The sequence below is a fragment of the Pieris brassicae genome, chromosome 6 (assembly GCF_905147105.1).
Source record: "Pieris brassicae chromosome 6, ilPieBrab1.1, whole genome shotgun sequence".
Classification (NCBI taxonomy): Eukaryota; Metazoa; Arthropoda; class Insecta; order Lepidoptera; family Pieridae; genus Pieris; species Pieris brassicae.
In genome coordinates, this window is record NC_059670.1 from 4,830,558 (window position 1) to 4,858,220 (window position 27,663).

The window sequence follows — 27,663 nt, forward strand, 5'->3', positions numbered from 1 at the left end:
ATAAAAAATGGAAAGTTCTTTCGCAGACGCTTGCGTAACTTATTCAATAACAGAACATTTTGTACCAATGAACTTTACAGCGTATTGTCACGATAGAACGGTCGCAATATTTCATCGCCCTTGTGCTATTTCAAGTAACTAAATGAATTCAACGTCTCTTAAACGTCCATTACGTTCGTACGTGACTACGAAACAGAATTACTCCCCAAATGAAAGATAAGGCTAATTTTACAGCCACAATTGTATCTAATACCTTATTTTAATAGTATATTTGTAAAGATAATGTTATTCTCAACTAACAAGTAACTGTAATTCTATATATTTTTGCACTCATAAATTAATCATTATTAAATGGATCGGTTTTATGGCAGTTTTTGGCTATTTAGAACCAGCTGCCTACTGTAGTATTTCATTTCAACTTAGGGTCCTTCAAGAAAAGCGCGTACCAATTCATAAAAGGCTAGCAACGTACACGCCACTGGTATTGAGAGTCTATGGGCCGCGGTATCACTTAACATCAGGTGAGCCTCCTGCCCGTTTGTCTCCTGTTCTATATAAAAAAAATGTGTAACGGAATTGAAAACCTATTTTTACAACCTTATAAGATGTTACAAGTAACTGTAACTGAGCGTTTTTTGACGAAGTTTTTGCTGCGTACCACCACTGTGGAACCAGCTGCCCACTGAAGCTCCAAAAAAGAGCGTACCAATTCTTAAAAACTAGCTAGCAAGCTAGCTAGCAAACTTGCAAACCCTCTGGCAATATAAGTGTCTACATATATATTTACATATTGTGAGCCGCATCATCCTCCAGTTTAAAATAAAAGAATATAAAAAAAAATTAAGTACAAAGACTTGACTTCAATTAGATTTTATTATCTATAGCAAAAACATGAGCTTGAAATATAATATTTTAGAGAAATTGTATCAAAAAGGTTGAAAATCAAATTAACGCTCAGGTACCGATGAATCGTCTGTTACAAGGATTAAATGGATTAATTTCTCTTTGTTGTCGTTGTTTTCGTCTTTAATTGATACTCCAATCTTATCCAATAAAGATTTTATTAAATATGTGAGGCTATAAATTAATATTAGTTTTGTGCCTTAATATAAATTACCCCATAATTTAATAAATTGTATATTGACTTGGCTAGGTACTCACTTAAACTAAGGTCGAAGTTAAAAAAATAATAATATATGAATAAGTAGATTACATACCCACTGTCCACATTATTAGATAATATTCCAGTCCCGGTGTTACATCAAAATCACTTTTTGAACATCGAACACTTCATAACAAAGCCCTGTATTCGTAAAAAGTAATTAATTAACGCCTTGAACTAAAGTACAATTTCTTCTCTTTTTATCAAATTGTATTTTTGATGTGATTAAAAGAGACAAATGGGTACTTTAAAACGGCGCAGTTAGAAAGATTTATATTTTATGAGTTAGAGGGTAATTTAAAAATAAAATGATAATGTATGGACGAGATAAAACCACAGTCAAATAAAACTCTTTGCTGCAATTATGACAGTAATGTTAATTAACAATCATTGGAACAAACAGTAAGAGCAGTGCTTTGGGCATGTGTAATCAGCCAGCGATATGATGCATTATAATAATTATATTAATTGTAATATTTATTCAATTTCAAATTAAATTTCAACAAAAATTGGGCAAATTTTACACGAGAACAATGCAATTTAAATTTAATTAAAGAAAAGTCATAATAAAGTATAATCTTTCGTGTTTCAATCACCACTATAATAATAAAGTCTATAAGACTCTTCATAGTTTTGTTACGTAATAGTACACAGCAATAAATAAGTTTACATAAGGGTATGTGGTTATCTTTGTGAGGGGCTGGTTCGTATAATAGGACTTAAGAAATCATATGGTAACAGATTACCAGCCTTTCATCGCGGATAGAAAATATTGAGCATTAAGTAGTAGTGGACTAAGCCAAAATAACAAACAAAATATGACTAAGCCATGAGTGTTGTGTGTAAGGGTGTGTGAATAAATTTCAGTTATAGTCTACTTCCAATGGCTAGGTTTCTCTAATCTAGGTTTTTAGTATATTTGACGCAGCTACTTTACAAGGTTTTTTATTTTGATTAACACTAAAATTAAGTTTCTTGTACAAAATGGTCCAAGGAACCAAAAAAATTCTAAATCATTAAAAAAACCATTTGTGCCTGTATTTTTGTTTAATGCGGAGTTTTGAGCAAGTAGAAATTAGATTGACGTTCTTGAACAATGAATCATAATTTCTGAATAGTAATTATATATCTACTCACGTATAATTTCACTTACCAAAACGACTCTTTTAACTTTCTCTAGTCGTAATTTCTCTTCAATGACTTATGTACAATAGATAAAGGTTAAGGACAAACTCAAACTCGACAAATATGACGTATAAATTTCGAGGGAACCATAGATATAAATTTAATGATATAGTATTAGTCTGTGCGGAACAAGAAGCGTCGTTCACGTCGCAGCGTTGTTTTTTTTTTGTTATGTTAACAACACTGTTGTATCATAGTTCGACAGTGATCATGTATACTTAATAAGAAAATAGTATCATGCTATATGACAAATAATAATTATAGTAGTTTACATAACAGCCACGGCGATTCTCTTTCCGCACTGATAAACCGATGAGCCATCTATGGCAAAATAGCAATTTTTTAAAGCAAGAACATTGTCAGACTTTGCAAAACGAAACAATTATTTTCACGCCACGAATCAAACACAGAAACTATGTTATAACGTTTGTGCGTTAAACCACATAGGCCTTCATACTTCATCTAAAAAATTTAACCCCAAAACTTTTCTGTATACTTTTCGTAAAACTTTAAGCTCGTGTTATCAAATATTCTTTTATCTTTTCAGATTAACAATGTTGATAAGGTGTCGGACAGCACTCAATGCTGTCGCGATCCTGCTGCTCACTGCCACATCCTTAAACGCAGAGGTAAGTCTTTATAAATATTTTACTTTCTCTCGCAAAAACTTATACGTAAGCGTATTTGCTTCACAGTTGATTAAAAATATGTCTAATTCTTCTAATTCGATCCAATTTATTTAACAGTTTTATCGAAAAACCTTTACAAGATTTTTAAGTCCTACTTTCATATTTTTAAAGAAAGTCCTATATGTTTTGTCCTTTTAATTATATATATATATAGCTTTATATAAAAAAAAACTTATTCATGATGAATATAAGTCTTAAAACATAATCGGAGGTAGGATGTTTCAGTATACACCTGTGAAAGAACTTAAATTCGTTAAAACAATGGAGTGTAAAAGAAAAACCAGCCATGTGTAAATCTTTATTGTTTCTCACTTATATACTCTTGATACGGGATCTTTTGTTTACAAACAATACAAACAATATTAAGACATAAGGCATGACCTCAATTGTAACAATATATTTTTTAAGTGTTATACCGTGTTGTTCCCACTACAAGACTTCCTGCAATGGTTATAGTAAAACCTCACCCTTAACCTTTTTTTTTCGATATGAAGGATGACTTATCACTTAATATATTATAACAGAATTAATGGAATATACCGTTTATGTCTCGTATATATAAGCGAAAAGATAAAGTATAAGTAGTATAATAATATAGCTAATAATTATTTAAAGTCTTATTCATTTCACTCTCGTATAACATAGCAAGAGGAATGTTATTAAAAAAATGTTGTTATGTTTTTTTCTAGGTAGTAGCCCTTACCTATATATTGGAATAGACCCTATAGGGTTAAGACATTCGTAAACTCTATTTGATTTGGTAAAAGCGACGACGGCAATACTTACGCACGCAAATACACTTCAAATTGTTTACTTGATCAAGTTAGGATTGCCGAAGAAAATAAATATTCTAACGAATTGCTTTTCTATGAAGATTTAAATAAATATTATTTCAAAATAATTTAAGGCTAGACGTAGATTCTTTGTTTAAAATTAGCGAATTATTACGTGCTAATAACTATAATCGCGCACGAGGCATCTATAAACCATAATGGATATATTGCGATTGTTTAGTTTCGTAGGAAATATGATGCGTTATAAAACGATCATTGGTAAGGTTTTTTATGTAATAACTTTTACTTATTTACTCGATACTAGGCTCACGTTTTAATACTCTAACATAATTCCAAGGATAATGACTATTTATCAAATAAATTAGCTCTTTCACTGTATTGTATCTACAACACTATATAATCTGTAATTTTCAAAGTTAACAGAACGCGATCGCAAAATTCGAGTTCGAGTCAATAGAGTCATAAGCAGAAAGTTCGAATTTTCACTGCTTGAACGACTTATTTACTCTTACTTATTTACAATAGATTGGAAAACTGTAAAAGGGTGTAGATTTATGGCTTTGTTACGTACCAAAACGACCCAAAGCGATCGTATCATCAATGTATTTATCACTGTAAATGTGTCAACCGTTGCGTTCAGATATCACCGTGTACGCTTTATATATTATTTACGACCTTACGATACACTGGAATCATTAATAATATATTTTTCTTTTACAGGGCAACCTCTTCACGTGTCCAAATGGTAAGCTGTTAATTTTACAAGTCTTATGTAGGTAATTCACCATGCAGGCCAGTTTAATACGATTCTCAAACAAAATCAAAAGATCTTGCTTGATACATCTGTCTATGAATACTCTTAAAGTAAACACAGTACGGGAAATCTCAGGTCTTACACAAAAAAATTGACGAACCGACTGCGTGTCTATGGGCAGTGGATAAATGGTACACAGAAATGTATATGAATTTGAGTATTTCCTACTGAACACTGCCTCAAACTAAATTATAATTATTCATGATGTTAGGTATATACCAAGATACATCAAATCCGTTCAATAGAGCATAATATTATATAGGACACATTCTACTGTGATAATAGTATTGTAACATCGCCTGCGTAGCTTAATTTGAAACAAGAAAGTGTACTTTAAAAGATCATTATTTTAAATTCAGAGTAAGTGCTAAGATTCGTGTATCTAAAACTTATTTAATTTGAAATACGAAAGTCAAACATCTTGACTGTTATCTTACCCAAGATACTATTATACTATGCAACAATATATATATAAATCTTTCGCATGAATGTTGATGAAAACCACATTAATATCCGTTGCATGGTCTAAAATATCTAAGCGTATGTACGGTAAAATATGTCTGAACATATTCAGAGTATAAAGATACAACTATAATATAATACAGAGCAATAACAATATTCTTAACATAAATCATATTGATAATAATTAAAAATGGATAATTCATAATATATATAAAAAAGTTTGGTCCCTGAGTAACCCTTAATGCTAGCAGAATTTCCTCACTTCATTGCGATATTTATTCGTTAAGCAAAAAAAGTACCAGCTCTGTGATCTTCATAACTATTTACCAGGAGCATACTTAATTTTTTAAATAAGCGCGTATTCACTTGAACCCCATGGCCCAAGAGACTGTTACTCCAACGGGATCAATTACTAAAATTAAAATTACTTATATCACGTGGTAAAGGCTCTGTATTACTGTCGGTATTTGTACCCAACGTAACACTACAAGATTATTGTAACAAAACAAAAACAAAATATGCTTGTTTTTAATCCCATTAGGATTCATTATGCTGTTAATGAAAAGCGAAACGCTTATGTTCTAAGTCAAATTAAGTAGAACAAGTTTTCACTTAATATACAGAGCACCTGTACTTAGACTTGACAACAATGTGAGATGAGACCAGCTCATTCCAGCTTAACACAGCTTATGTTCTAATGTGCGTTCTAAATTCATTACCGCATACTAAAAGCCCAACGAAACAGACGTGTGGCATTATGAATAAATGTATTTTTTATTTACCGTCTTTAGGTTCCATCAAATATTACTATTCAGTTTTATAAGTAATCGGACAATAGAAAACTTATTCCATATGAATTTATAAGTTTTAACTCCGGTTGGCTTCTGCCAAAGCAAACCAATTCGTAACTGTAATAGAATTGACGGTCGAGTTATAGTATACCCGTGGATAAGATTTATACTAAATATAAGAGTACCAAATAACAACAGTAACTTTTGAATTCAAATTTTTGTTTTGCGGACTGTTTGATCTCAGAAAACAAAAAAAATTAAGCTATAACTATGTAATAATTACCACTGAACTTCGGTGAATTGGTATTACGATTCATTGGCGTTTCATACACCTGTAAGTCAGAATTGACAGCTACTGAGTAAGCAAATTAAATGGTTCACCGGGCTAGGTAATCTTCATTAACCGCATAATTAATGCAAGGGAATTGCCTCTCAGCACACGCTACACTGCTTTTCCAGCCAACAGCGAGATTGGAGCTCGCTTCTATGCCTCCAAGTTCGTATGCTCAGAGAATATTTATTCAAGGATCCGGTAGAGATAAAATAAATTTTAATATCTAACATCTGATGTTAAATACGTAAAGCATAATATGACAGGTTCCGGTGATGAACTGAAACGCAACAATCCAGCTTTCTGTAAATCTGCCTTCAAAAGCAATGGATAAACAAACAATAATGCACCAACAAAAGCGAACTAATTACTTAATTGCTACTATTTGGATATACTTGCTCTTTACCCCAAGGAGTCACTACCACATACCAACACATGAATGGAAATATCATTACAGTTCGTTCAGTTGGGTTCAGAGTCCGTTGCAATGATGTTTTATAAATTGTCTCTGTACAAAGACACAATTTAACATTCCGATATAGCATAACTTAAGACTAATAATTAACATAATTTATAAAAAAAAATCATAAGAAAGTGTCCAAAAGCACTACATTCTCTATTAAGGGAAAGGCACTCAGTTAAGCACAATTTTTTATGCACTTATCACTGTTTAGAGTTTGAGGAGTGTTGGACTAGTGGCTTCGGTGTGCGACTCTCATCTCTGAGGTCGTAGGTTCGATCCCCAGCTGTGCACCAATGGATTTTCTTTTTCATTGCCCATTTAACATTAGCTCGAACGGTGGAGGAAAACATCGTGAGGAAACCGGCTTGCCTTAGACCCAAAAAGTCGACGGCGTGCCTCAGGCACAGAATATTACATATTCGATTAACAAATGATCATGAAACAGATACAGAAATCTGAGGCCCAGATCTAAAAAGGTTGTAGCGCCATTGATTTATTTTTATTTTTTATCACTGTTTAGATGTGAAGACTATCATTCACATACACTCATTCGACTGATTTTGTCCTTTTCAATATTTTATTAAGAATATTATTTAACATATTTAATGTTGTAGAAGTAGAAGAAGAATTATTTACCAAGTTAAACTCAAAAAGACATCGCACACAAGTAAAGCATCGCCCTAGTACATAAGAGTGTTAAAAACATCCGAAAAACCACACCTGATGTACACAGGTAAAGTGTAGACAGGAGACAAATTGCATCATTCCCGAGAATTAACAGGGAGGTTGTGAGGTCGTTGCGCCCTACATACGGCTAAATCCATATGCAGTCTGCCAATTCGAACACATCAATACACCAAATTACTTCGTATAATAAACAATCTTATTAACCTGGCGTTATAGGCTATTTAAACAAAATATCTTGGCCGGATTTAATGCATTATTTAAATTAGTATCTTGCTTAATAGTTCTCTATTCAAAGCGTCGTGTTACATAATGTAATTAACGCAAAAAATCGTACATCCTTTGTATGGATGTTAGATGTCTGTATATCTTTTGTGATGATCCCTCGCAAGTCGGTGATCAGCCCTCTATGCCTGACACACGTTCTTCAATCTAAAGCATGCCGGTTTTCTCAAGATGTTTTCCTTTACTCGAACTAAGAAAAGTTCATTGGTGCCCGTGATTTGAATGTACACTTCTGCATCTGTCACAAGATTTGTTTAAATGTGGTTCTCGCGAAACCTTACGTTAGGTCCCCCAGCATTATACCCCGCATTATATTACGTTATGTTCATTCATATATCAAAAATTTAGATATCGTTAGTAGTATGCTTGGAAATATATTTTATTTTCGCATGTAACTCAAATGTAATATAATTTTGATTAATAAATATTGAAAAATCATTTTAATAATTGAAAAATTATTCACGTCATTTGAAAATAGAAATTCATGTTCATATAGAATTTTTTGTAACTTCAGTATAGAACACAGATTATATATAATATTGTAGATGTTCATTGAATATGGGACCACCTGGGAATCTTTTAACATTCTATATGAAAGTATGTCACGATTTTCCTGCTAACTAGACATTTCGAGGAATTTGGTTTCCCTGAGGTAGCATGAAAGCCTTATCTGCGGTATCTCTCGTGGTCTTTGGTCCTGTAATTTGAAAAATATTCTGACATAAGCTTATATATTTGAAAAAATAGTTTTTACTTAATAAATAAAGCCCTAATCTGCCATAAAATATAATAATGTGTCCTAGACTCTTTAGAAAGGCAAGGAACATTTTCTCTGTATCTAAATACTTATCTTAAATGCCTTTTCTATACCTCCCAACCCATCACAACTTTTGTTTCGCCAGAAATCGAGCCCTGGACCTCCAGGTTTCCAGACTTGGTGTTATAGTCCTTCAACTGAACCTCATACACCATTTAAAGTAAAAAAATAATGAAAGAGCCTTACATTAATATATCAAGTACGGGAAACCAGATGTCTCCGTATTGCATAATAACAGAAATCCATTTCCTCCAATAATTATCTACGTAAGTGTATTTACTCTGAGTATTAAATACTTCTTTAAACAGATATACCTTACATAATATAGAAAACGGTTTCATCAACATTCATATAAATCTTACTAGTTTAATAAAGGATATAATATAGTAAGTAGTCATTTTTTATATATGACTACTTATTATGTTACATTTATAACAACTGTTATCTGTTTTGCCTTATTTTATAGCACGCATGGTCAAGGTGTCTTAGTCAAGGTACCTTAACAAATGAAAGTTCGTGTCGACAAATTTAGTTTTCGACTTTCTACATACACTACTGTTAAGGCATCTTGACAAAGCCCCAAGGTCGACGACGATGACATTTAACAACTAGTCAAATGTCATTACGGTGACAAATGACAGTTGAAATTTATGCTAATGATAAACTTCCCATAAGATTCGTAGAGCCCGACGGATTTTCACAAAATTAGATCACGTCATACTTTCTAGGATTTATGATTTAAATTTTGAATTGGCAATTATTTATTGAACACAACTGTGTAGCACAGGCTTGTTGGCATTGGTATTTTTTAACGCACGAACAACGGATTAACCTCCGATTTACTAATGTACGTAAAATTTTCTAATTTTACAAATTACGTACCGTAACAAAAACATAAAAAAACAGCATTAGCCTTAATCCTAGGTAAAATTAATAATAAATAATTATAAAAATACATTTAATTTATTATCCTAAAATATTAACGAATAAAATTATTGATTAAAAGTTTAGTAAATATCATTTCCGAAATGTCAAACTACCACAGTTTTAAAACGTTTGAACGACGTTAGGTAATACGTTCAGATTTGTTATATACATATTTCTTCTTGATAGTCGATATCCTAAGTACCATTGGAACACCCGTATAGCCCTCCTCCAGCTATTTCCAATTATCTCTTTCCATGGCTTTCTTTCTCCTTCTGCTAACGCTTCTATATATTCTACCCACCTTTTTGTACAGCGCCCTGTTCTGCATACGCCCTACGTAATTAGGATATCATAAATCAAAGTATGCGCCAATAGAATTATCTTCATTTATATCTTTATATTCGTTAATTTATGTATTTCTCTTATTCCATGAGAACCAATTAAATGATTAAATGAAAAAAAATTAAATGAAATAAACGTTAGCCTATAAATAGTGATATGAAATTCTAAAGAGTACGAGGCTATGTGGTTACAACGGTGTAACAAAAATTGTATAAAAATATATTTAGTACATATAGAAAATACGCCTACAGCATTTCCTCCAACAGAACACCAGTTGTCCCAACCACCAAACATGACGTGTTACCCCAAGTTAATTCAATAATAGTAGTGTTCAATATATTTTTTTAATATACTACTGTATTCAAGAAGACTTACATGGAACTTAGAAGACATCCTCTTTGATACACTTAAAGTAATTTACGATGTTTGCAATGAAATTATTAATGATAGGTACTATCAATGTCAGTAACAGCATTATATACCGTAAATAAATTACAACGACCGCTAACCACTGATGCTAACAGATACGCAATATAATATTCGGAGCAGCACGATCTGGGTCACTTGCTTAGTAAAACGACATACGGTTACGGCGCAATGTTTCTGTGGCTGCATTTAATGTGTTAAAATCTTGGGAGGACTTTGAAGCCTCATTGCTAACCAACTAATTTCAGGCGCATAATAATAGAAACAACAAGTACGGCAAACATTCTTAAATCATGACATAATCATAAGGTTATTTTTTAAATTCATTATTGTTAAATATTTTACATAATATAAAGTATAGAAAAGACTAAGGGCCTGAAGGGCACACAATTAATACAAAAAATGAAAACCGAAAACATTTCGACAAACATATAAAAACCATTAAATGAAAAAATGAATTCGCTTCTTATGCTCTATAAATAAATCAAACATAAACAATCTAAGAACAGTTGTTACCCTATAACGTAAATTACAAAATTGCTTCGATTAATCATTATAATTATTAAATATATCTAATGGCTGATACCAAAATTACAAAAAATGTTAATTCTAAAATATCATCTAACAATTATCGTTCTATTTACCAATCAATGGAATCCAATTTCATTAGTGATTTAATTATGAAACGCAGCTAATTTATTATAGATTTAAAACAAATCTAGAATTGTGAATTATGAAAAAAAAAATTGTATCTAAACTGAAGATTTGGAAGGACTAGTTTTCTGATTAATATCGTCTTTGGCTATTCCACAGATTTAGATTAGTTTGGTAATAGTTTTACATTTGGAAAATTTGTAATTGAGAGACTGTTAACTATAACATACACATACATATACGCAAATAGTAGCTTTTTTTGAAGTTTTGTATTCTTAGTTTATTATAATATTCAAGTAATAATAACCATCATTAAGAAAAGTGGTGAAATTGTTGAATACTAGTTTCGGATTATTGTTTCATATATAATTTCGTTAGTGGCGTTAAGGTAGTTAACCATGCGGTTCCGATCCTGATACTGTGTTTTTGAGTCCCGCCTGTTCTAATATAGTTTTTGGGTGCGCCTTTACACTTGCCTGCAGAGTGAACAGTATCATAATGGCAAAACTAGTATTTATTTAATAGGAAACTGACAGATCACTATTATACCCAAAAATGAATGAGAGAATGAGATAAACAGACGCAGTATGTACTCATGTAATATATTTTCATACCTTAAATATCTTTAAAACTTATTTTAATAGGCATTCTAATAACAAAGTTATCTCAGAACAGACCTTGATGACAAGTTAGTGAAAGGGCTTTTGTGCCGATACGATATCAAATCTACCTCTTTCGAAACACTGTATTTACTCACTTCAGTAAACATAAAAGATAATAATAATCACCCTGCTATGTAATGAATACACTAACTAGCTAGTTATAGTTAAATATTACGATCACAAACCAAATTTTTAACATTTACTAACATCGACAAATTTTCATAATACATATAATATATAATAATTATGAAAACTCTTTTACTTGAAACAACACAATTTAAAAATACTAACGAATAGATGAACATCAATGCATCCAATTTTTAATTTTGTGATTATTCTATGAAAGTTTGTTTATACACCTCTATATAATATTTCTGGAATAGATATTTCTATGCTGATGTGTATAGAATAATAGGGGAACATTCCTTAACACAATACCTTATACAGCCGAGGCTAACTCAATCTCTGTACTCTCAGGACTCGACTCTGCAACTAAAAGGAAATGCAGTGAAATCTCAAACCACGTCGATGACGCTTGAAATCGAATATCAGATTGAGAGCTCTTTCAACCATGGCCATGGGAATTGGTTTAAATTGTATTGGCGCTATAAGCCACAATTTCAATATTAAAACTGTTAAAATTGTAATATTTCAATTCTTTCCTGGAATGCTATAGTGACCGTTTGGAAAGTTATGCCATTTTATCTCATGGTAGCAAGGAATTTACAATTAAGAAAGACCAGAACGAATTATGTCAGCGTCATCATAAGTAAAATAAACAAAACATGCTTATTGAAAACAATATAAGCAGTTGCATTTCGTGATAGCACCCGATGGAAGTAGGTCAAACATTGCATCGTGTTGCGCGCTGCAGTGAAGCGTGAACCCATCGAAGTCTTCGCATTCATCGGCCAACTCACACGCTCTATTTGTCATTATTTGTTTTTTTATCAGCCCACGGAAGCACTTTGGAACTTAGTCGATCGGATGATATGATTAAGAACCTATAGTACCTTTTTTACCCCACGTGCAGCAAGCTAGAAATTTTCCTGTTAGCGTTTAAAGCTTTCCGAAGAACCTTAGTGTTTCTTCGGAAAGACCTTTCCAATTATGTGAAATTCAGAGTATTTAAATGTTTGATGCATGCAATATCGAAAGAGTAAAAGTTATTTACTCAACACGAAAGTTTACTCGTACTCCTAATTTCATTGAATGTGGGTAGGTAGATGTAGGCCCTGATTGTACAGCAATTTCACAACAAGAGAGTGTCGCGCCCTCAGAGAAAGTCTTCTAAAGTATTTACCTACTACACGTAATTTACTAAGCTAACATGTAACGCACACATCACGTAAACATTACCTTTCACCGAATGCTCATTACAAATTACAGGAGTACCTTTTGTGACTACGTTTTAATGTTTTATGCAAATAATCAGGCCCCTGAGAAATTCTAATTGTAAAATAAATATTTATAGCTATTCACAAGAAATCTTAGTTTTAATTATCACTCTTTTCTATTCCAGGATGGGAGCTTAAGGGCCTTCATTGTTACAAATTCTTCAATATAAGACATTCCTGGGAGAAAGCGGCAGAGCTATGTCGAAGGTTTGTATAAGAAATTTAATTGTATCTTACCAAAAATAATTAAAAGATAAGTTTAGTGTAGTTTGATCATATAGATAAGTTTTAATTTACGCATTTTTTATAGATATGGCAGCGAACTTATGGTGATAGATAGTTACACAGAAAACAATATAACAGCCAGTATGGTCCCATCTAGTCCTAGCAATAACCATTACTGGCTAGGCTTAGCAACAGTCGACGATCTACGAACGAATACACTGGAATCAGCGGCTGGGGGCCTAGTGTCTCAATACGCAGGATTTTGGGATTTAAAACAACCTCATCCTAAAGACGGAGAATGTGTAGATGTGCATGTAACCACTGAGAGGCAGTCATGGGAACTGACGACTTGTGAAACTCTTTTGCCTTTTATGTGTAAAGCTAACGCATGCCCCGAAGGTGAATATAATTGAGTTTAATGATTATTATAATTGTTATGATCTATGATTGCCTTCTAAAGATTCAAATTTATTTTATAAACTTTCTAGCTTAAGTTTTGCTGTTTTAACGTATCTTCTCTCTTTTTCAGGAACATTCCATTGCTCGAACGGAAAATGTATCAATGCAGCATTTAAGTGTGATAAGCAAGATGATTGTGGCGATGCATCTGATGAAATGGATTGTTCTTCGGAATGCCACTTCTATATGGCAAGTAGTGGAGATGTGGTAGAGAGTCCTAATTACCCTCACAAGTATCCAGCTTTTAGTGAGTGCAAATGGACACTCGAGGGCCCCCAAGGTCAAAATATCGTATTGCAGTTCCAAGATTTTGAAACTGAAAAGTCTTTTGATACTGTTCAAATCTTAGTAGGCGGTCGCACCGAAGATAAATCTGTTAACCTTGCTACTCTATCAGGCAAGCAAGATTTAGCGACTAAACTATATGTGTCGGCTTCTAACTTCATGATTATTAAATTTAGCTCTGACGGTTCCGTGGAAAGAAAGGGTTTTAGAGCGTCTTGGAAAACTGAATCGTCTAACTGTGGAGGCCTTTTACGAGCAACACCACAAGGTCAAGTTTTGACGTCACCTGGATATCCAAACAATTACCCTGGAGGTTTAGAGTGTATGTATATTATTGAATCGCAGCCGGGCAGAATAGTCTCATTAGAAATAGAAGACTTGGATTTAGAAATGAACAGAGACTACATTGTAATTAAAGATGGTAATTTACCATCTAGCCCAGTTCTTGCTCGTCTCACGGGACCGGGAGATGAAAACGAAAAAGTTGTTATATCAACAACAAACCACTTGTACATGTATTTCCGCACAAGCCTTGGTGATTCAAGAAAAGGTTTTAATATGAGGTACTCCCAAGGTTGCAGGGTTAATATCATTGCCTCCAACGGTACATTCACGTCGCCAGCTTATGGTCTAAGTAACTATCCAAACAACCAAGAATGTATGTACAGAATTAAAAACCCCAATGGAGGTCCGCTTTCACTGAAGTTTGATGAATTCGTTATTCATCCCTCTGACGTCGTTCAAGTGTTTGATGGATCAAGTACGAGTGGCCTAAGATTACATTCGGATAATGGATTTACTGTCAAACCACGAATAACTTTAACGGCTTCAAGTGGAGAAATGTTGGTAAGATTTGTATCTGATGCACTACATAACAGTGCTGGCTGGAAGGCTACGTTTTCTGCTGGTATGGATCACTATTACTTTTCACATGTACATAAATTTAAACGACCGATATTTTAAATGTTTTATTCGTTTCAGATTGTCCGCCTTTAAAATCCGGAATTGGCGCATTAGCATCTAACAGAGATACATCATTTGGTACCACAATTACGTTTTCTTGTCCAATTGGCCAAGAGTTTGCTACGGGAAAATCACGTATCACAACTCAATGTTTAGCTGGCGGCAATTGGTCAACAACCTATATCCCAAGCTGTCAAGGTAAAATAAAACATTAACAAACTTGTAATACAAATTACAATATTTTTGAGTTGGAAACTTACTGACAAATTTAATTCTTCTTTTTCAGAGGTCTACTGTGGTCCTGTTCCGCAGATAGATAATGGATTTTCAATAGGCTCAACAAACGTAACTTACCGCGGCGTGGCTACATATCAATGCTATGCAGGATTCGCTTTCCCAACCGGACAACCGATCGAAAGAATTTCCTGTTTATCGGACGGTCGGTGGGAAAGAACACCAACATGTTTAGGTAATTATTAAATTCCTTCGTAATATGTTTACGGCAAAACTCCAAGTCCTTGTGTTAGTTTTGTTCATTTTCATTACTGGGAAACATAAAAGTCATATAAAACTAAATAAAACAATTCATAGTGTTTGATTTTAAAATATTTGAGTCTTAAGCTTCTGATATTTTTTTTTTATATTTCTAGCGTCACAATGCTCGGTTCTACCTGAGGTTCCGCATGCCAATGTCACAATTTTAAACGGCGGTGGACGCAGCTACGGTACAATTGTACGGTACGAATGTGAACCAGGCTACGTTAGATCTGGTCAACCAGTTCTTCTTTGCATGAGCAATGGCACCTGGTCAGGAGATGTTCCAACATGTTCCAAAGCTCTGTGCTCTAAATTCCCAGAAATTGCAAACGGACTTATTGTAGATCAAAGCCGAATTTACATGTTTGGAGATGAGGCTCGAGTACAATGTTTCAAAGGTAGTAATGATTTTAACTATTTAATATAGATTGAAAATATTTCGATTTATTTATTTTTTTCGTAGTCCTACTAAGTAACTAAGCACACATAAATATATATAACAAGAAAACAATTATAATAAAGATATACCCAAAGATGTAATATATAAAAGGTGCTCATGATGCTGGTGAACCAGAATGCTCCTGTTAAGCATATTCCACGACAGCTTAAACAAAAATTTCAAGTTATTATTTTTTATTTAGACTTAATATAAAGTCTTTATATAAACACGACTTATGTGAAGTTTTTCATAATACTTATGAGAATAATAGACATATTGTACTTGATGATTTTCAGGCTATAAACTTAATGGTCCAAGTGTACTACGCTGCGGAGCAAATCAACAATTCAATGCTGCCCCAACTTGTGAAGATATAAATGAATGCTTCAGTAGTCAATGCGACTCGGCTTCTACTGAATGTAAAAATACTCAAGGTGGTTTCTACTGTCCATGCAAGCCAGGTTTCTCACCCAGCTTAGACTGCAGACCGGTTGGTGATCTAGGTTTAATTAATGGTGCTATACCAGACGAATCCATTACGACCTCTACACCAGAAGAAGGATATTACAAAGGGGTATGCGACATTTTATTTTAATTTAAATTTTACGATTACCTTAAGGGTGAACTTTTATTTAAGGTTGACATAATGACAGAAAATCTTACAGCTAACTTAACTGTAATAAAATTTATTTTAAATCAAAATAATAACGGATAGAATACTTGTAGTGTAAGTGTGAATTATAACGGATTACTAAATAATTATATTAAGTGGAATAAATTTAACTTAAACTTCTCGACTTCGTTTAACCCTGAAGTTCTGCTTATAGCAACAATAATTGTTTTTGGGCCAAAAAAAAGAATACATAATTTTTTTAGTTGTACAAAAAATATCTAGATAATGAATGCAATAAGGAATCTTACAAATTAAAATTTCACAAAATTTATTTCAGATGATTCGATTGAACAATGGAGGTGGTTGGTGCGGTAATAACCTAGAAGCGGGGGCAAACTGGATACTCATTGACTTACGAGCACCAACAATAGTCAGGGGCTTCCGTACAATGAGCGTTATGAGAGCTGACGCCAACATAGCATTTACATCTGCAATTAGAATACAGTACAGCAATAATTTGACCGATGTTTTCAAAGATTATACAAATCCAGATGGAACAGCTGTTGAGTTTAGAATTTTAGAACCCACGCTCTCGGTTCTGAACTTACCAATGCCGATCGAAGCTCAATATGTACGGTTCAGAGTTCAAGATTACGTAGGAGCACCTTGTCTTAAATTAGAAATTATGGGATGCGCTCGACTTGATTGTTCAGATATAAATGAGTGTAATGAAAATAATGGAGGTTGTGATCAAAAATGTATAAACACGTAAGTTCTAATAACATTATCTGTCTAATTAAATAAAAGTTATGTACTAACTAATAAATATTGATATTTTTACAGACCAGGCAACTTCTCATGTAACTGTAATATTGGATACGAACTTTACTCTTCCAACGGCACTGCTGGCTTTGCTATTGAGAAATCGGAAACTGGAGAAAGGGATGGTGACACTTATCAAAGAAATAAGTCCTGTGTTCCTGTTATGTGTCCACCTTTAGCGGCTCCCGAAAACGGGCTTTTATTATCTACAAAGAGTTCATATCACTTTGGCGACATTGTTGAATTCCAATGTGATTTTGGATATGTTATGTCTGGCTTCTCTTCGCTTCTTTGTACTTCCAGTGGTACTTGGAATGGAACTACTCCAGAATGCCAATGTAAGAATCTTATAATAGTAAAAGTCCTGTAATAAGTCTTTAGTAGCTAGATCCTTATACATAACACATATTTTATAATTTCAGATGCTCGTTGTGTAACACTGTCTGGCGATAAGAATGATGGACTTGAAGTAATCAGAAATGATCAAGAAAGTGTTTTAGTACCTTACAGAGATAATGTAACGATAACGTGTACATCTCCTGGCCGTCACTTAAGAAACACAGTTACCTCGTCATTTAGACAGTGTGTCTACGATCCGAAACCGGTACATTAATTGTCATATTTCATAGCAAAGCATTATTGTAGCCACTAGATAAAAATAATTATGGTTTTTGTCGTTTCAGGGACTTCCCGATTACTGGTTATCGGGGGCACAACCTCAATGTCCTCGTATAGACTGTGGCGTACCAATGCCTACACCTGGTGCTGAATATGGACAATATTTAGATACACGTTACCAGAGTTCGTTCTTCTTTGGCTGTCAGAATACCTTCAAACTTGCTGGACAAACCAGCAAACACGACAATGTAGTGAGGTGTCAAGCTAATGGAGTTTGGGACTTTGGAGACTTAAGGTGTGAGGGACCCGTTTGTGAGGATCCTGGCAGACCGGCCGATGGATTCCAAGTGGCTAAAAGCTATGAACAAGGATCAGAAGTTTTATTTGGATGCTCAAAACCTGGATATATTTTAATTAACCCAAGACCAATAACGTGTATACGAGAACCGGAATGTAAAATAATTAAACCCCTCGGCCTGGCCTCGGGAAGGATCCCGGATTCAGCCATTAACGCTACATCTGAAAGGCCTAATTATGAAGCGAAAAATATAAGGCTCAACTCCGTTACTGGTTGGTGTGGTAAACAAGAAGCTTTCACCTACGTTAGTGTCGATTTGGGTAAAGTGTACAGAGTGAAAGCGATATTGGTCAAAGGTGTAGTCACATCAGATATCGTAGGCCGACCAACTGAAATAAGGTTCTTCTACAAACAAGCAGAAAACGAAAACTACGTTGTGTATTTCCCGAACTTTAATTTGACTATGAGAGATCCCGGAAACTATGGTGAATTGGCTATGATCACTCTTCCTAAATACGTGCAAGCTCGTTTTGTCATTTTGGGTATAGTGAGCTTTATGGACAATGCTTGCTTGAAGTTTGAATTAATGGGTTGTGAAGAAGCAGCTGTGGAACCTTTATTGGGTTACGATTACGGTTATTCACCTTGCGTCGGTAAGTTATAATTAAATACCTTTTTAGAATGACACCCTTTTCTACAATATAAATCTTGACAAATAATTACCATTTTTTACAGATAACGAGCCTCCAGTGTTCCAAAACTGCCCGCAACATCCAATTGTAGTGCAAACAGATGTCAACGGTGGTCTTCTTCCTGTAAACTTTACTGAACCGACTGCCATAGATAACACTGGTGCAATAGCGAGATTAGAAGTCACTCCTCAACATTTTAAAACACCAATTCAAGTTTTCCATAATATGGTCGTCAGATACGTCGCATTTGACTTTGATGGAAACGTCGCTATATGCGAAGTAAATATCACTGTACCTGACTATACACCACCAAAACTAAGTTGTCCACAATCGTACGTCATCGAACTTGTTGACAAACAAGACAGCTACGCAGTTAACTTTAACGAAACCAGAAAACGAATTAATGCAACTGATGCCTCTGGAGAAGTTTCCCTAAAGTTTATTCCGGACAGAGCCGTTATACCCATACGTGGTTATGAAAATGTTACCGTCGTTGCTACCGATAAATACGGAAATAAAGCACAATGTTACTTCCAAGTAAGGACTGTTTATTATTATTGATTTCTGATGTAGTATTGCACTAATCCTGAGATACTAAATGGTTATATTATTTTACAGGTGTCGGTTCAAGCTACACCATGTGTTGATTGGGAGTTAATGCCACCAACAAATGGCGCTCTTAACTGTCTTCCTGGTGATAGAGGAATTCAATGCATCGCAACGTGCAGTCCGGGCTTTAGATTTACCGATGGCGAACCAGTTAAGACATTCGTTTGCGAAACAAAAAGGCAATGGACGCCTACCGCTGTAGTACCAGATTGTGTTTCAGAAAGTAAGTAAATTTATAACTTTATTGCCTTTATGTACCGAACTAAGTTCCTCATAAATTTGTGAAATACTAAATAATATTAATAAAATATATGTACTGGAAAATATATTGAATGTAGTGTGGGCATACACTTTAGTCATTAACCGGTTTAGTTATAATATTAAAATATCTGTTTTAGATACTCAACAAGCTGCATATCACGTTGTTGCTAGTGTACAATACAGGGCACTTGGAGCAGTATCAAATGCATGCTTACCACAATACAAAGACCTTCTAGCTCAATATGATAACATCCTTAATGAGAGATTGTCGCAGCGCTGTTCCGCAGTTAACGTCAATATAAACGTAACGTTTATCAAAGCCATGCCTAGTCTTTTGGATGAGAATGTTGTGAAAATGGATTTCGTTTTAGCCATCATACCAGCTATAAGACAAACGCAGCTCTATGACCTTTGTGGATCAACACTAAATCTCATATTCGATTTATCGGTCCCATACGCAAGTGCTCTTATAGAACCTGTCCTAAATGTTTCATCTATTGGCAACCAATGTCCCCCACTCCGAGCCATTAGAAGTTCAATATCGAGAGGATTTACTTGTAGTGTTGGAGAGGTACTAAACATGGACACGAATGATGTTCCACGATGCTGTAAGTTGTTTTACATATGAATTCGTTTTTATTGTAATATAGCATGTCTTATAGTTTGTTGTTCATTTCAGTGCACTGTCCAGCTGGTACGTTTGCTGGAGAGAAGCAAAAGAGTTGTACAATGTGTCCTCGAGGATTCTTCCAAAATCAAGCACGACAAGGGTCATGTCTTAAATGTCCTCAAGGTACGTTCACCAGAGAAGAAGGCTCGAAAGATCTATCAGATTGTGTACCTGTTTGTGGATACGGTACATATTCACCGACGGGACTAGTTCCTTGTTTGGAATGTCCAAGAAACAGCTACACACCCGAACCTCCTCTAGGAGGTTTTAAAGACTGCCAAGCTTGTCCTGTGAACACATATACCTACCAACCAGCTGCATCTGGTAGAGATAAATGCAGAGCTAAATGTGCCCCAGGAACTTATTCGCCAACTGGTTTAGCACCATGCTCTCAATGCCCAAGAAATTTCTACCAGAACTTAATAGGACAATCACTTTGTATGGAATGTCCAACAAACATGAAAACTGTAGGAACTGGCGGAACAGGTTTAGAAGAATGTATACCTGTTGAGTGTTCGAACAGCGCTTGTCAACATGGTGGTTTGTGTGTACCTAAAGGTCATGGTGTACAATGTTACTGTCCAGCTGGATTTTCGGGACGTAGATGTGAAGTAGACATTGATGAATGTGCTAGTCAACCTTGTTACAATGGTGGAACTTGTATTGACTTACCGCAAGGATATAGATGCTCTTGTCCAACTGGATATGGCGGAATTAATTGTCAAGAGGAAAGATCTGACTGCAGAAATGATACTTGTCCAGAACGTGCTATGTGCAAGGACGAACCGGGATACAATAACTTTACATGTCTATGCCGATCCGGCTACACTGGAATTGATTGTGATATCACAGTATGTTTTCCCTTATACAACCTAAACTGCAATATATGTGATCATGATAAAATGAATTAATTAAACATTTTTTTATTTACAGATCGATCCTTGTTCCTCAAATGGAAACCCTTGCAAGAATGGTGCTTCGTGTACCGCGTTGCAACAAGGCAGATACAAATGCGAATGCCTTCCTGGGTGGGAAGGACAGCTTTGTGAAATCAACACAGACGATTGTTTAGAAAAACCTTGCCTTCTAGGAGCTCCTTGTACAGATTTAGTGAATGATTTTAGTTGCTTCTGCCCACCAGGATTTACAGGAAAACGCTGTCATAAAAAGATCGACTTATGTTCTAATGAACCATGTAAGCACGGAGTCTGCGTCGACAAACTCTTCATTCATAAATGCGTTTGCGATCCAGGCTGGACGGGACCTTCATGTGATATTAACATAAACGAATGTGTTATATCTCCATGTGAGAACGGCGGTCGATGTGTTGATGGAATAGATGACTTTACGTGCAGTTGTGAAGCTGGATATACTGGAAAACGTTGTCAACATACAATCGATGACTGTGCATCTGATCCTTGCCAAAACGGTGCAACTTGTGTGGATCAATTAGACGGATTCATATGTAAATGCCGACCAGGATTCATAGGACTGCAATGTGAGAGTGAAATTGATGAATGCTTAACTGAGCCGTGCAGCCCGATTGGAACGGAGAAGTGCGTTGATCTCGATAATAAATATAAGTGCCAATGTCGTGAAGGATTTACTGGAGAAATGTGTGAAATAAACGTTGATGACTGTGAGTCAAATCCATGCTTTAATGGCGGATCATGCAAAGATGACGTCGGAGACTACAAATGTGTCTGTCCTTCGGGTTGGACCGGAAAACGTTGTGAAAAGGATATAGGAACTTGTGTCAATCTACCTTGTCAAAATAATGCTAAATGTATTGATTTATTCCAGGACTTCTTCTGTGTGTAAGTAATTACATCCATAAACAGATATTTTATGCATATCAACACCCTATCTTACGATTGTGTTTTATTTTTAGTTGCCCCAGTGGAACTGATGGAAAACAATGTGAGACTGCTCCAGAGCGCTGCATTGGAAGCCCATGTATGCATGGTGGCAAATGTCAAGATTTCGGTTCAGGATTAAACTGTACATGCTCCCAAGATTACACAGGCGTTGGATGTCAATATGAGTATGACGCTTGCGAGGCTGGGTTATGTCAGAACGGAGCGACGTGCGTTGATGAGGGTGAAGGCTATTCCTGTACGTGCACACCAGGATTTACAGGAAAAAATTGTGACGAAGATATCATTGACTGTAAAGAAAATTCATGCCCACCTTCGGCGACATGTATCGATTTGCCAGGACGTTTTTACTGTCAGTGTCCATTTAATGTAACGGGAGATGATTGCAGAAAAAGTAAGAATACATCTCATTAAACTGGAGTAAAATTTTTGATTTTTTATGAGAAAAATTAATTATACATATATTTTCAGCCATAAGCGTAGACTATGATATGTACTTCAGCGATCCTTTACGTTCGAGTGCAGCGCAAGTAGTACCAATAGACACGGCATCAGCTGACAGTCTGACTATAGCTATGTGGGTTCAATATACACAGCAAGATGAAGGTGGAATCTTCTTCAGCGCTTACGGAGTGAGGTAGTGCAACTGATAATTACAATTACGAAAAAAGATTACATATATTTCAGACACTAAAAATGTCCTTTGAATTCGTATTCTAAATTTTGTTTTTTTTTTTTCAGTAACTCACACATTGCTCTCAACAGACGAACAATCATTCAAATACACTCAAGCGGTGTCCAAGTATCGATATTCCCAGAGTTACAAGATGTGTATCTCAGTTTTGGTGAATTCGCAACAGTAAATGACGGCCAATGGCACCATGTTGCCTTAGTATGGGATGGAAATAATGGTGGAGAATTAACACTCATCACAGAAGGATTAATCGCTAGTAAATTTGAAGGATATGGTAGCGGACGAAATTTGCCTCAATAGTAAGTTTTTATTTTCATAATATAAAAACATACCCAATTTAAACACATGTTATTGTATACATAATCATTTTTTGTTCTTTCAGCATGTGGGTGACTCTAGGAAAACCTCAATCGGACAACCCGAAAGCATACACCGAATCTGGCTTCCAAGGATACCTAACTAAAGTACAAATCTGGAACCGAGCACTTGATGTAACAAATGAAGTACAAAAACAAGTCCGTGATTGCAGATCGGAACCCGTTCTATACAGTAATTTGGTTCTGACATGGGCTGGATATGATGATATAGTGGGAGGAGTTGAAAGAATAGTTCCATCTCATTGTGGTCAGAGGGTATGTCCAAACGGTTTTGGTGGGGCAAAATGTCAACAACTGCAAGTAGACAAAGAACCTCCCAGAGCTGATCGCTGTCCGGGAGATTTATGGGTCATTGCAAAGAATGGATCTACGTTAGTTAATTGGGATACGCCCGTGTTCAGTGACAATATAGGAGTAGTGAAAGTCGTTGAAAAGTCAGGACATAAACCAGGACATAATTTGGCATGGGGATCCTACGATATCGCATACATTGCGTACGACGCCGCTGGTAATGCCGCTACTTGCACATTCAAAGTAACTGTTTTATGTAAGTATTTTAAGATTAGTGTTTAATTTGAATAAAAGGAAACAAATAAAATCTCGGCATTATTCTGTGAGTGTGTTTTCACTATGATTTTATAACTGAATGTTAATGATTTTTGCAGCGGAATTCTGTCCTCCTCTCCCGGATCCTTTGGGTGGTTACCAGTCTTGCCGTGATTGGGGCGCTGGTGGGCAGTTCAAGGTGTGCGACATAGCGTGTCGTGAGGGACTCAAATTCTCACAACCCGTGCCACCGTTCTATACGTGTGGCGCTGAAGGTTTCTGGCGACCCACTAATGACCCATCACTTCCGCTCGTATACCCAGCATGTTCTCGTAAGTAATTAATAACAAAGTATTTGCATGTTTTATAACTGGTCAGAATATAAAAATACTTTAATATTTTTTTTTTTTATGCATAATGCGGATTTGTGTAATTAAATAAAACGTATGGAATTTCTTAGAAAACAGAAGTGTAGAAAAAGATTATAATGCTAAAGCATTTATACACGTTATACATTATGTAATCACTAATCTACGATTGAAATACTTTAGCTGCCACGCCCGCGCAACGTGTCTTCAAGATTTCGATGCTTTTCCCAAGTTCGGTCCTGTGTAACGACGCAGGACAGGGAGTACTCAGACAAAAGGTGCGCAGTGCCATTAACCAACTCAACAGGGACTGGAACTTCTGTTCTTATGCAGTAGATGGTACGTATTTATTTAAAAACAAACGTCTTTTAAGCTTACATATCGGCTAATTCTCAGTTTGACAAACTATTTTGTACCCGTTTAGTTGGCCTAGTCTACACAAGGCTGCAAGGCTACACAAAACATTATTATTATTATTTCTTTTTTTTTAATGGAATCATTTATTCACATTCCCAAACAAATATACAGGTTTAGCAATATTCTTAACCTACATAGTAAAAAAATAAGTATTAAAAATTGATAAATGGAAAATTTAAAAAATTGGGACCCTGTGTACCTTTAATGCCGGCAGCATTTCCTCGCGGTATTGCGATACTAATTCGTTGAGCTAGGAACCAGGCGCCAACTTAAATATTTAATTAGCGCCTGTGCACTTCAACCCCCAAGCCCAGTTGAGCCGTTTATCAAATTTAGTTTCAGACGTTATGAAGCTATTTACTATTTTTTTTATTACACGTTTTACTTATTAGATTATTTGAAAAGCTTAAGTCCTCTCCAGGGACAATACCCGCTGTCGGGCCTAACTTCAGCCTACATCAACCCTGTCTATCAACCTATCTAGTCTAGTGTAGTTGTGACTTACCATTGCCTGACATTTTAGGGAAATATCTTATTGAACTCTTTCAATGTACGCATTTACAGGAACACGGGAATGCAAAGAATTAGATATCAACGTGAAATGTGATCACCGTGGGAATGTGCGACAAACTCGACAGATATCCACTCAACCGTCAGTCAAAGCTGAAGATACTTACGTTCTCGATGCCATCATCCCAGTTGAAGAGTGAGTTTTATATTATAGTTAAAATTACCACTACCTAGAATTAAAAATGGGGAGTTGTAGTGGTGTGCGGGTAGAAACAAGTAGAATGATATTCATATATTTAATGGTAGAATAGGAACTTCATCATTTCTTTAAAATCCTGCTGCTTGAGCATGGATCGCACTTGTATATAATTGATGTACTAATACAGGATTTACTTTAAATTCATCATCAGGAAGTGAAAACAAATCGTGACTTGTAGTAGAACAAACTATCGAAGGATCGAAGAAATCCTTTATCAGTAAATCGATTGAGTGCACATTCCTCACTCGTACAACTTTTACTGTCTTAGTCGTGATCTAAGCATGTCTCTGATTCACTTTTGCATGTATTCTGTGGCACATAGGACTCGAAGCAACCGAGAGGGACGGCAAGCTGGGGACACGTATAGCATCGAGATCTCGTTCCCGGCCATAAAGTAAGTTGCACATTTATGCACTCCGCACTTACTATGTTGATTAAATCCATAGGTTGAGGAAATAGCTAGTCCATTTTCAAGATGAAGTCAATACAGGATAAGATAAATAAATAAAAATCTGTTTATTCATTATAAACAATACATGTGTAAAATCTGGGAAACTTTAAAAAACCCTTTGTGTAATTATTTTTTAACTATTTACAACAAATACAGGATAGCTCCTATTACATTATATTGTATTGAAGTTATGAGGAAACGTGGTCAAACCTCGTTCATAGAGAAAAAAAAATCGCTTATAACGAGACAATAAAACTTAAGGGAACTAATTATCACCGGTACACACAATATATATACGTACTTATGATAAGACAATATGGTATTGTGTGTCTGGGATTCAAGAGTTACAATTTTATTAAATAAGTTAATATTTTCAACTAGCTGTTAAACCAACCTGTGTGAAAGCTTAATTGAATATATTCAAGCGAGTTAACAGGTTACTTAGACACGTATATTCCACTTGCAGCGACCCGGTTATCCACAACGGTAACAACGAAAGATCGACGGTTAAAAAACTATTGGAGAAATTGATTCTGGAGGACGAACAGTTTGACGTTCGAAGTATATTACCCAATACAGTGCCTGACCCGGCCAGTTTGAAATTGGAATCCGACTACGCGTGTCCGATGGGACAAGTTGTTACGGCTCCCGATTGTGGTAAGTTCATCATTCAACACAAAAAAAATTCTTAGAATTTATATTTTATATTTTTACTGTTAGACAAATGGTCAATTAGTAAATGTGCTTCCTGTGTTGGAATGTTAATGAAGGTGGCTTCAAGGTGGATGTGGATCCAGGAATTTGGTTCAATGAACCACGACTACCTATAAACAAATGAGAAACGGAAACATATATAATATTTTTTTATCTTATTTTGACTACTTTTACGTCCTTATTTTTATACATTCCTCTGAAAACAATTGGACAGCTAGGTTTTGCTGATCCTCTTTGTGATTAAATATTAAGAGTTAAATATTTAGACATACAATTGGTTCACAGTCGCGTGCGCCGTGGGAACATACCTGGACGCAGCAAGTGACACGTGTCAGCCTTGTCCTTCTGGAACTTATCAATCAGAAGCAGGGCAGCTGCAATGTACCTCGTGTCCTTCGATCGCTGGCCAACCAGGCGTCACTCAAGCAACTGGAGCAAGAAGTGCCGCAGATTGTAAAGGTAAGAATTGTATTGAAGTCGTTTATTATTTTGCGCCTGCTCTGTGCTTGTCCCAGGGAGGAAAGACGGGACTAACGTGTCTAAACAACTTACATCCCATATCAAAGCCGTCCAAAGGATCAAAGACACCCATACGGCCGCTCCAAATAGAATATATTCTATAGAAAAATTGTATTACATTTGGTTTTATTGCGTGACGATGATATATGATGATTACTCAATCGATAATAACAAATCTCACGTGGTTGTTTTGATTACAGAACAAAATCTTTTAAAAGAAATACTGTCTTTTTTATTCTGCCTTGTTTGTGGCGACTTAAAGCAATCCTTTGCTTCGATGCTCATTCAGTACTTTTATTTAACTTGTTACAGTGTTGATGTTGTGATAATATAGATATATAAACGGGTCGTTCATCTGCAATACTAAAAAATAGAGTGTCGTTCTTCTCTTTATAATTTTCATAGATTTTTTTCGTTTGTTTCGTTCTCTGTTTACTCTGAAATGGCAGACAATGTGTTCTTTATTATTTTGTATCGTCTAGTTCATATATATCTTTTGCGCAGCGAAATTTAACGTTGACCTTCCAAAACACAGCTGGTTAAAACAATCCCCCA

General features: G+C 35.2%; 1 protein-coding gene across 2 annotated transcripts in view; it reads left to right on the plus strand.

Moving 5' to 3' along the window:
• LOC123710571 (sushi, von Willebrand factor type A, EGF and pentraxin domain-containing protein 1) overlaps nucleotides 1-27,663 on the plus strand; it is a 60,511-nt gene that overhangs the window by 25,060 nt on the left and 7,788 nt on the right. For both annotated transcript variants that reach the window (XM_045662552.1, XM_045662554.1), the window contains exons 2-29: nucleotides 2,895-2,976; nucleotides 4,551-4,575; nucleotides 13,011-13,092; nucleotides 13,196-13,509; nucleotides 13,640-14,761; nucleotides 14,836-15,015; nucleotides 15,104-15,286; nucleotides 15,468-15,752; nucleotides 16,090-16,367; nucleotides 16,744-17,174; nucleotides 17,250-17,566; nucleotides 17,651-17,832; nucleotides 17,912-18,797; nucleotides 18,880-19,373; nucleotides 19,455-19,668; nucleotides 19,844-20,314; nucleotides 20,386-21,227; nucleotides 21,310-22,193; nucleotides 22,268-22,647; nucleotides 22,725-22,890; nucleotides 22,995-23,246; nucleotides 23,330-23,871; nucleotides 23,990-24,202; nucleotides 24,422-24,577; nucleotides 25,220-25,361; nucleotides 25,747-25,818; nucleotides 26,342-26,532; nucleotides 26,875-27,048. In XM_045662552.1, the coding sequence (XP_045518508.1) occupies nucleotides 2,902-2,976; nucleotides 4,551-4,575; nucleotides 13,011-13,092; nucleotides 13,196-13,509; nucleotides 13,640-14,761; nucleotides 14,836-15,015; nucleotides 15,104-15,286; nucleotides 15,468-15,752; nucleotides 16,090-16,367; nucleotides 16,744-17,174; nucleotides 17,250-17,566; nucleotides 17,651-17,832; nucleotides 17,912-18,797; nucleotides 18,880-19,373; nucleotides 19,455-19,668; nucleotides 19,844-20,314; nucleotides 20,386-21,227; nucleotides 21,310-22,193; nucleotides 22,268-22,647; nucleotides 22,725-22,890; nucleotides 22,995-23,246; nucleotides 23,330-23,871; nucleotides 23,990-24,202; nucleotides 24,422-24,577; nucleotides 25,220-25,361; nucleotides 25,747-25,818; nucleotides 26,342-26,532; nucleotides 26,875-27,048 (9,553 nt within the window). In that variant the 5' untranslated portion in view covers nucleotides 2,895-2,901. The remainder of the gene's footprint in view (nucleotides 1-2,894; nucleotides 2,977-4,550; nucleotides 4,576-13,010; nucleotides 13,093-13,195; nucleotides 13,510-13,639; nucleotides 14,762-14,835; nucleotides 15,016-15,103; nucleotides 15,287-15,467; nucleotides 15,753-16,089; nucleotides 16,368-16,743; nucleotides 17,175-17,249; nucleotides 17,567-17,650; nucleotides 17,833-17,911; nucleotides 18,798-18,879; nucleotides 19,374-19,454; nucleotides 19,669-19,843; nucleotides 20,315-20,385; nucleotides 21,228-21,309; nucleotides 22,194-22,267; nucleotides 22,648-22,724; nucleotides 22,891-22,994; nucleotides 23,247-23,329; nucleotides 23,872-23,989; nucleotides 24,203-24,421; nucleotides 24,578-25,219; nucleotides 25,362-25,746; nucleotides 25,819-26,341; nucleotides 26,533-26,874; nucleotides 27,049-27,663) is intronic.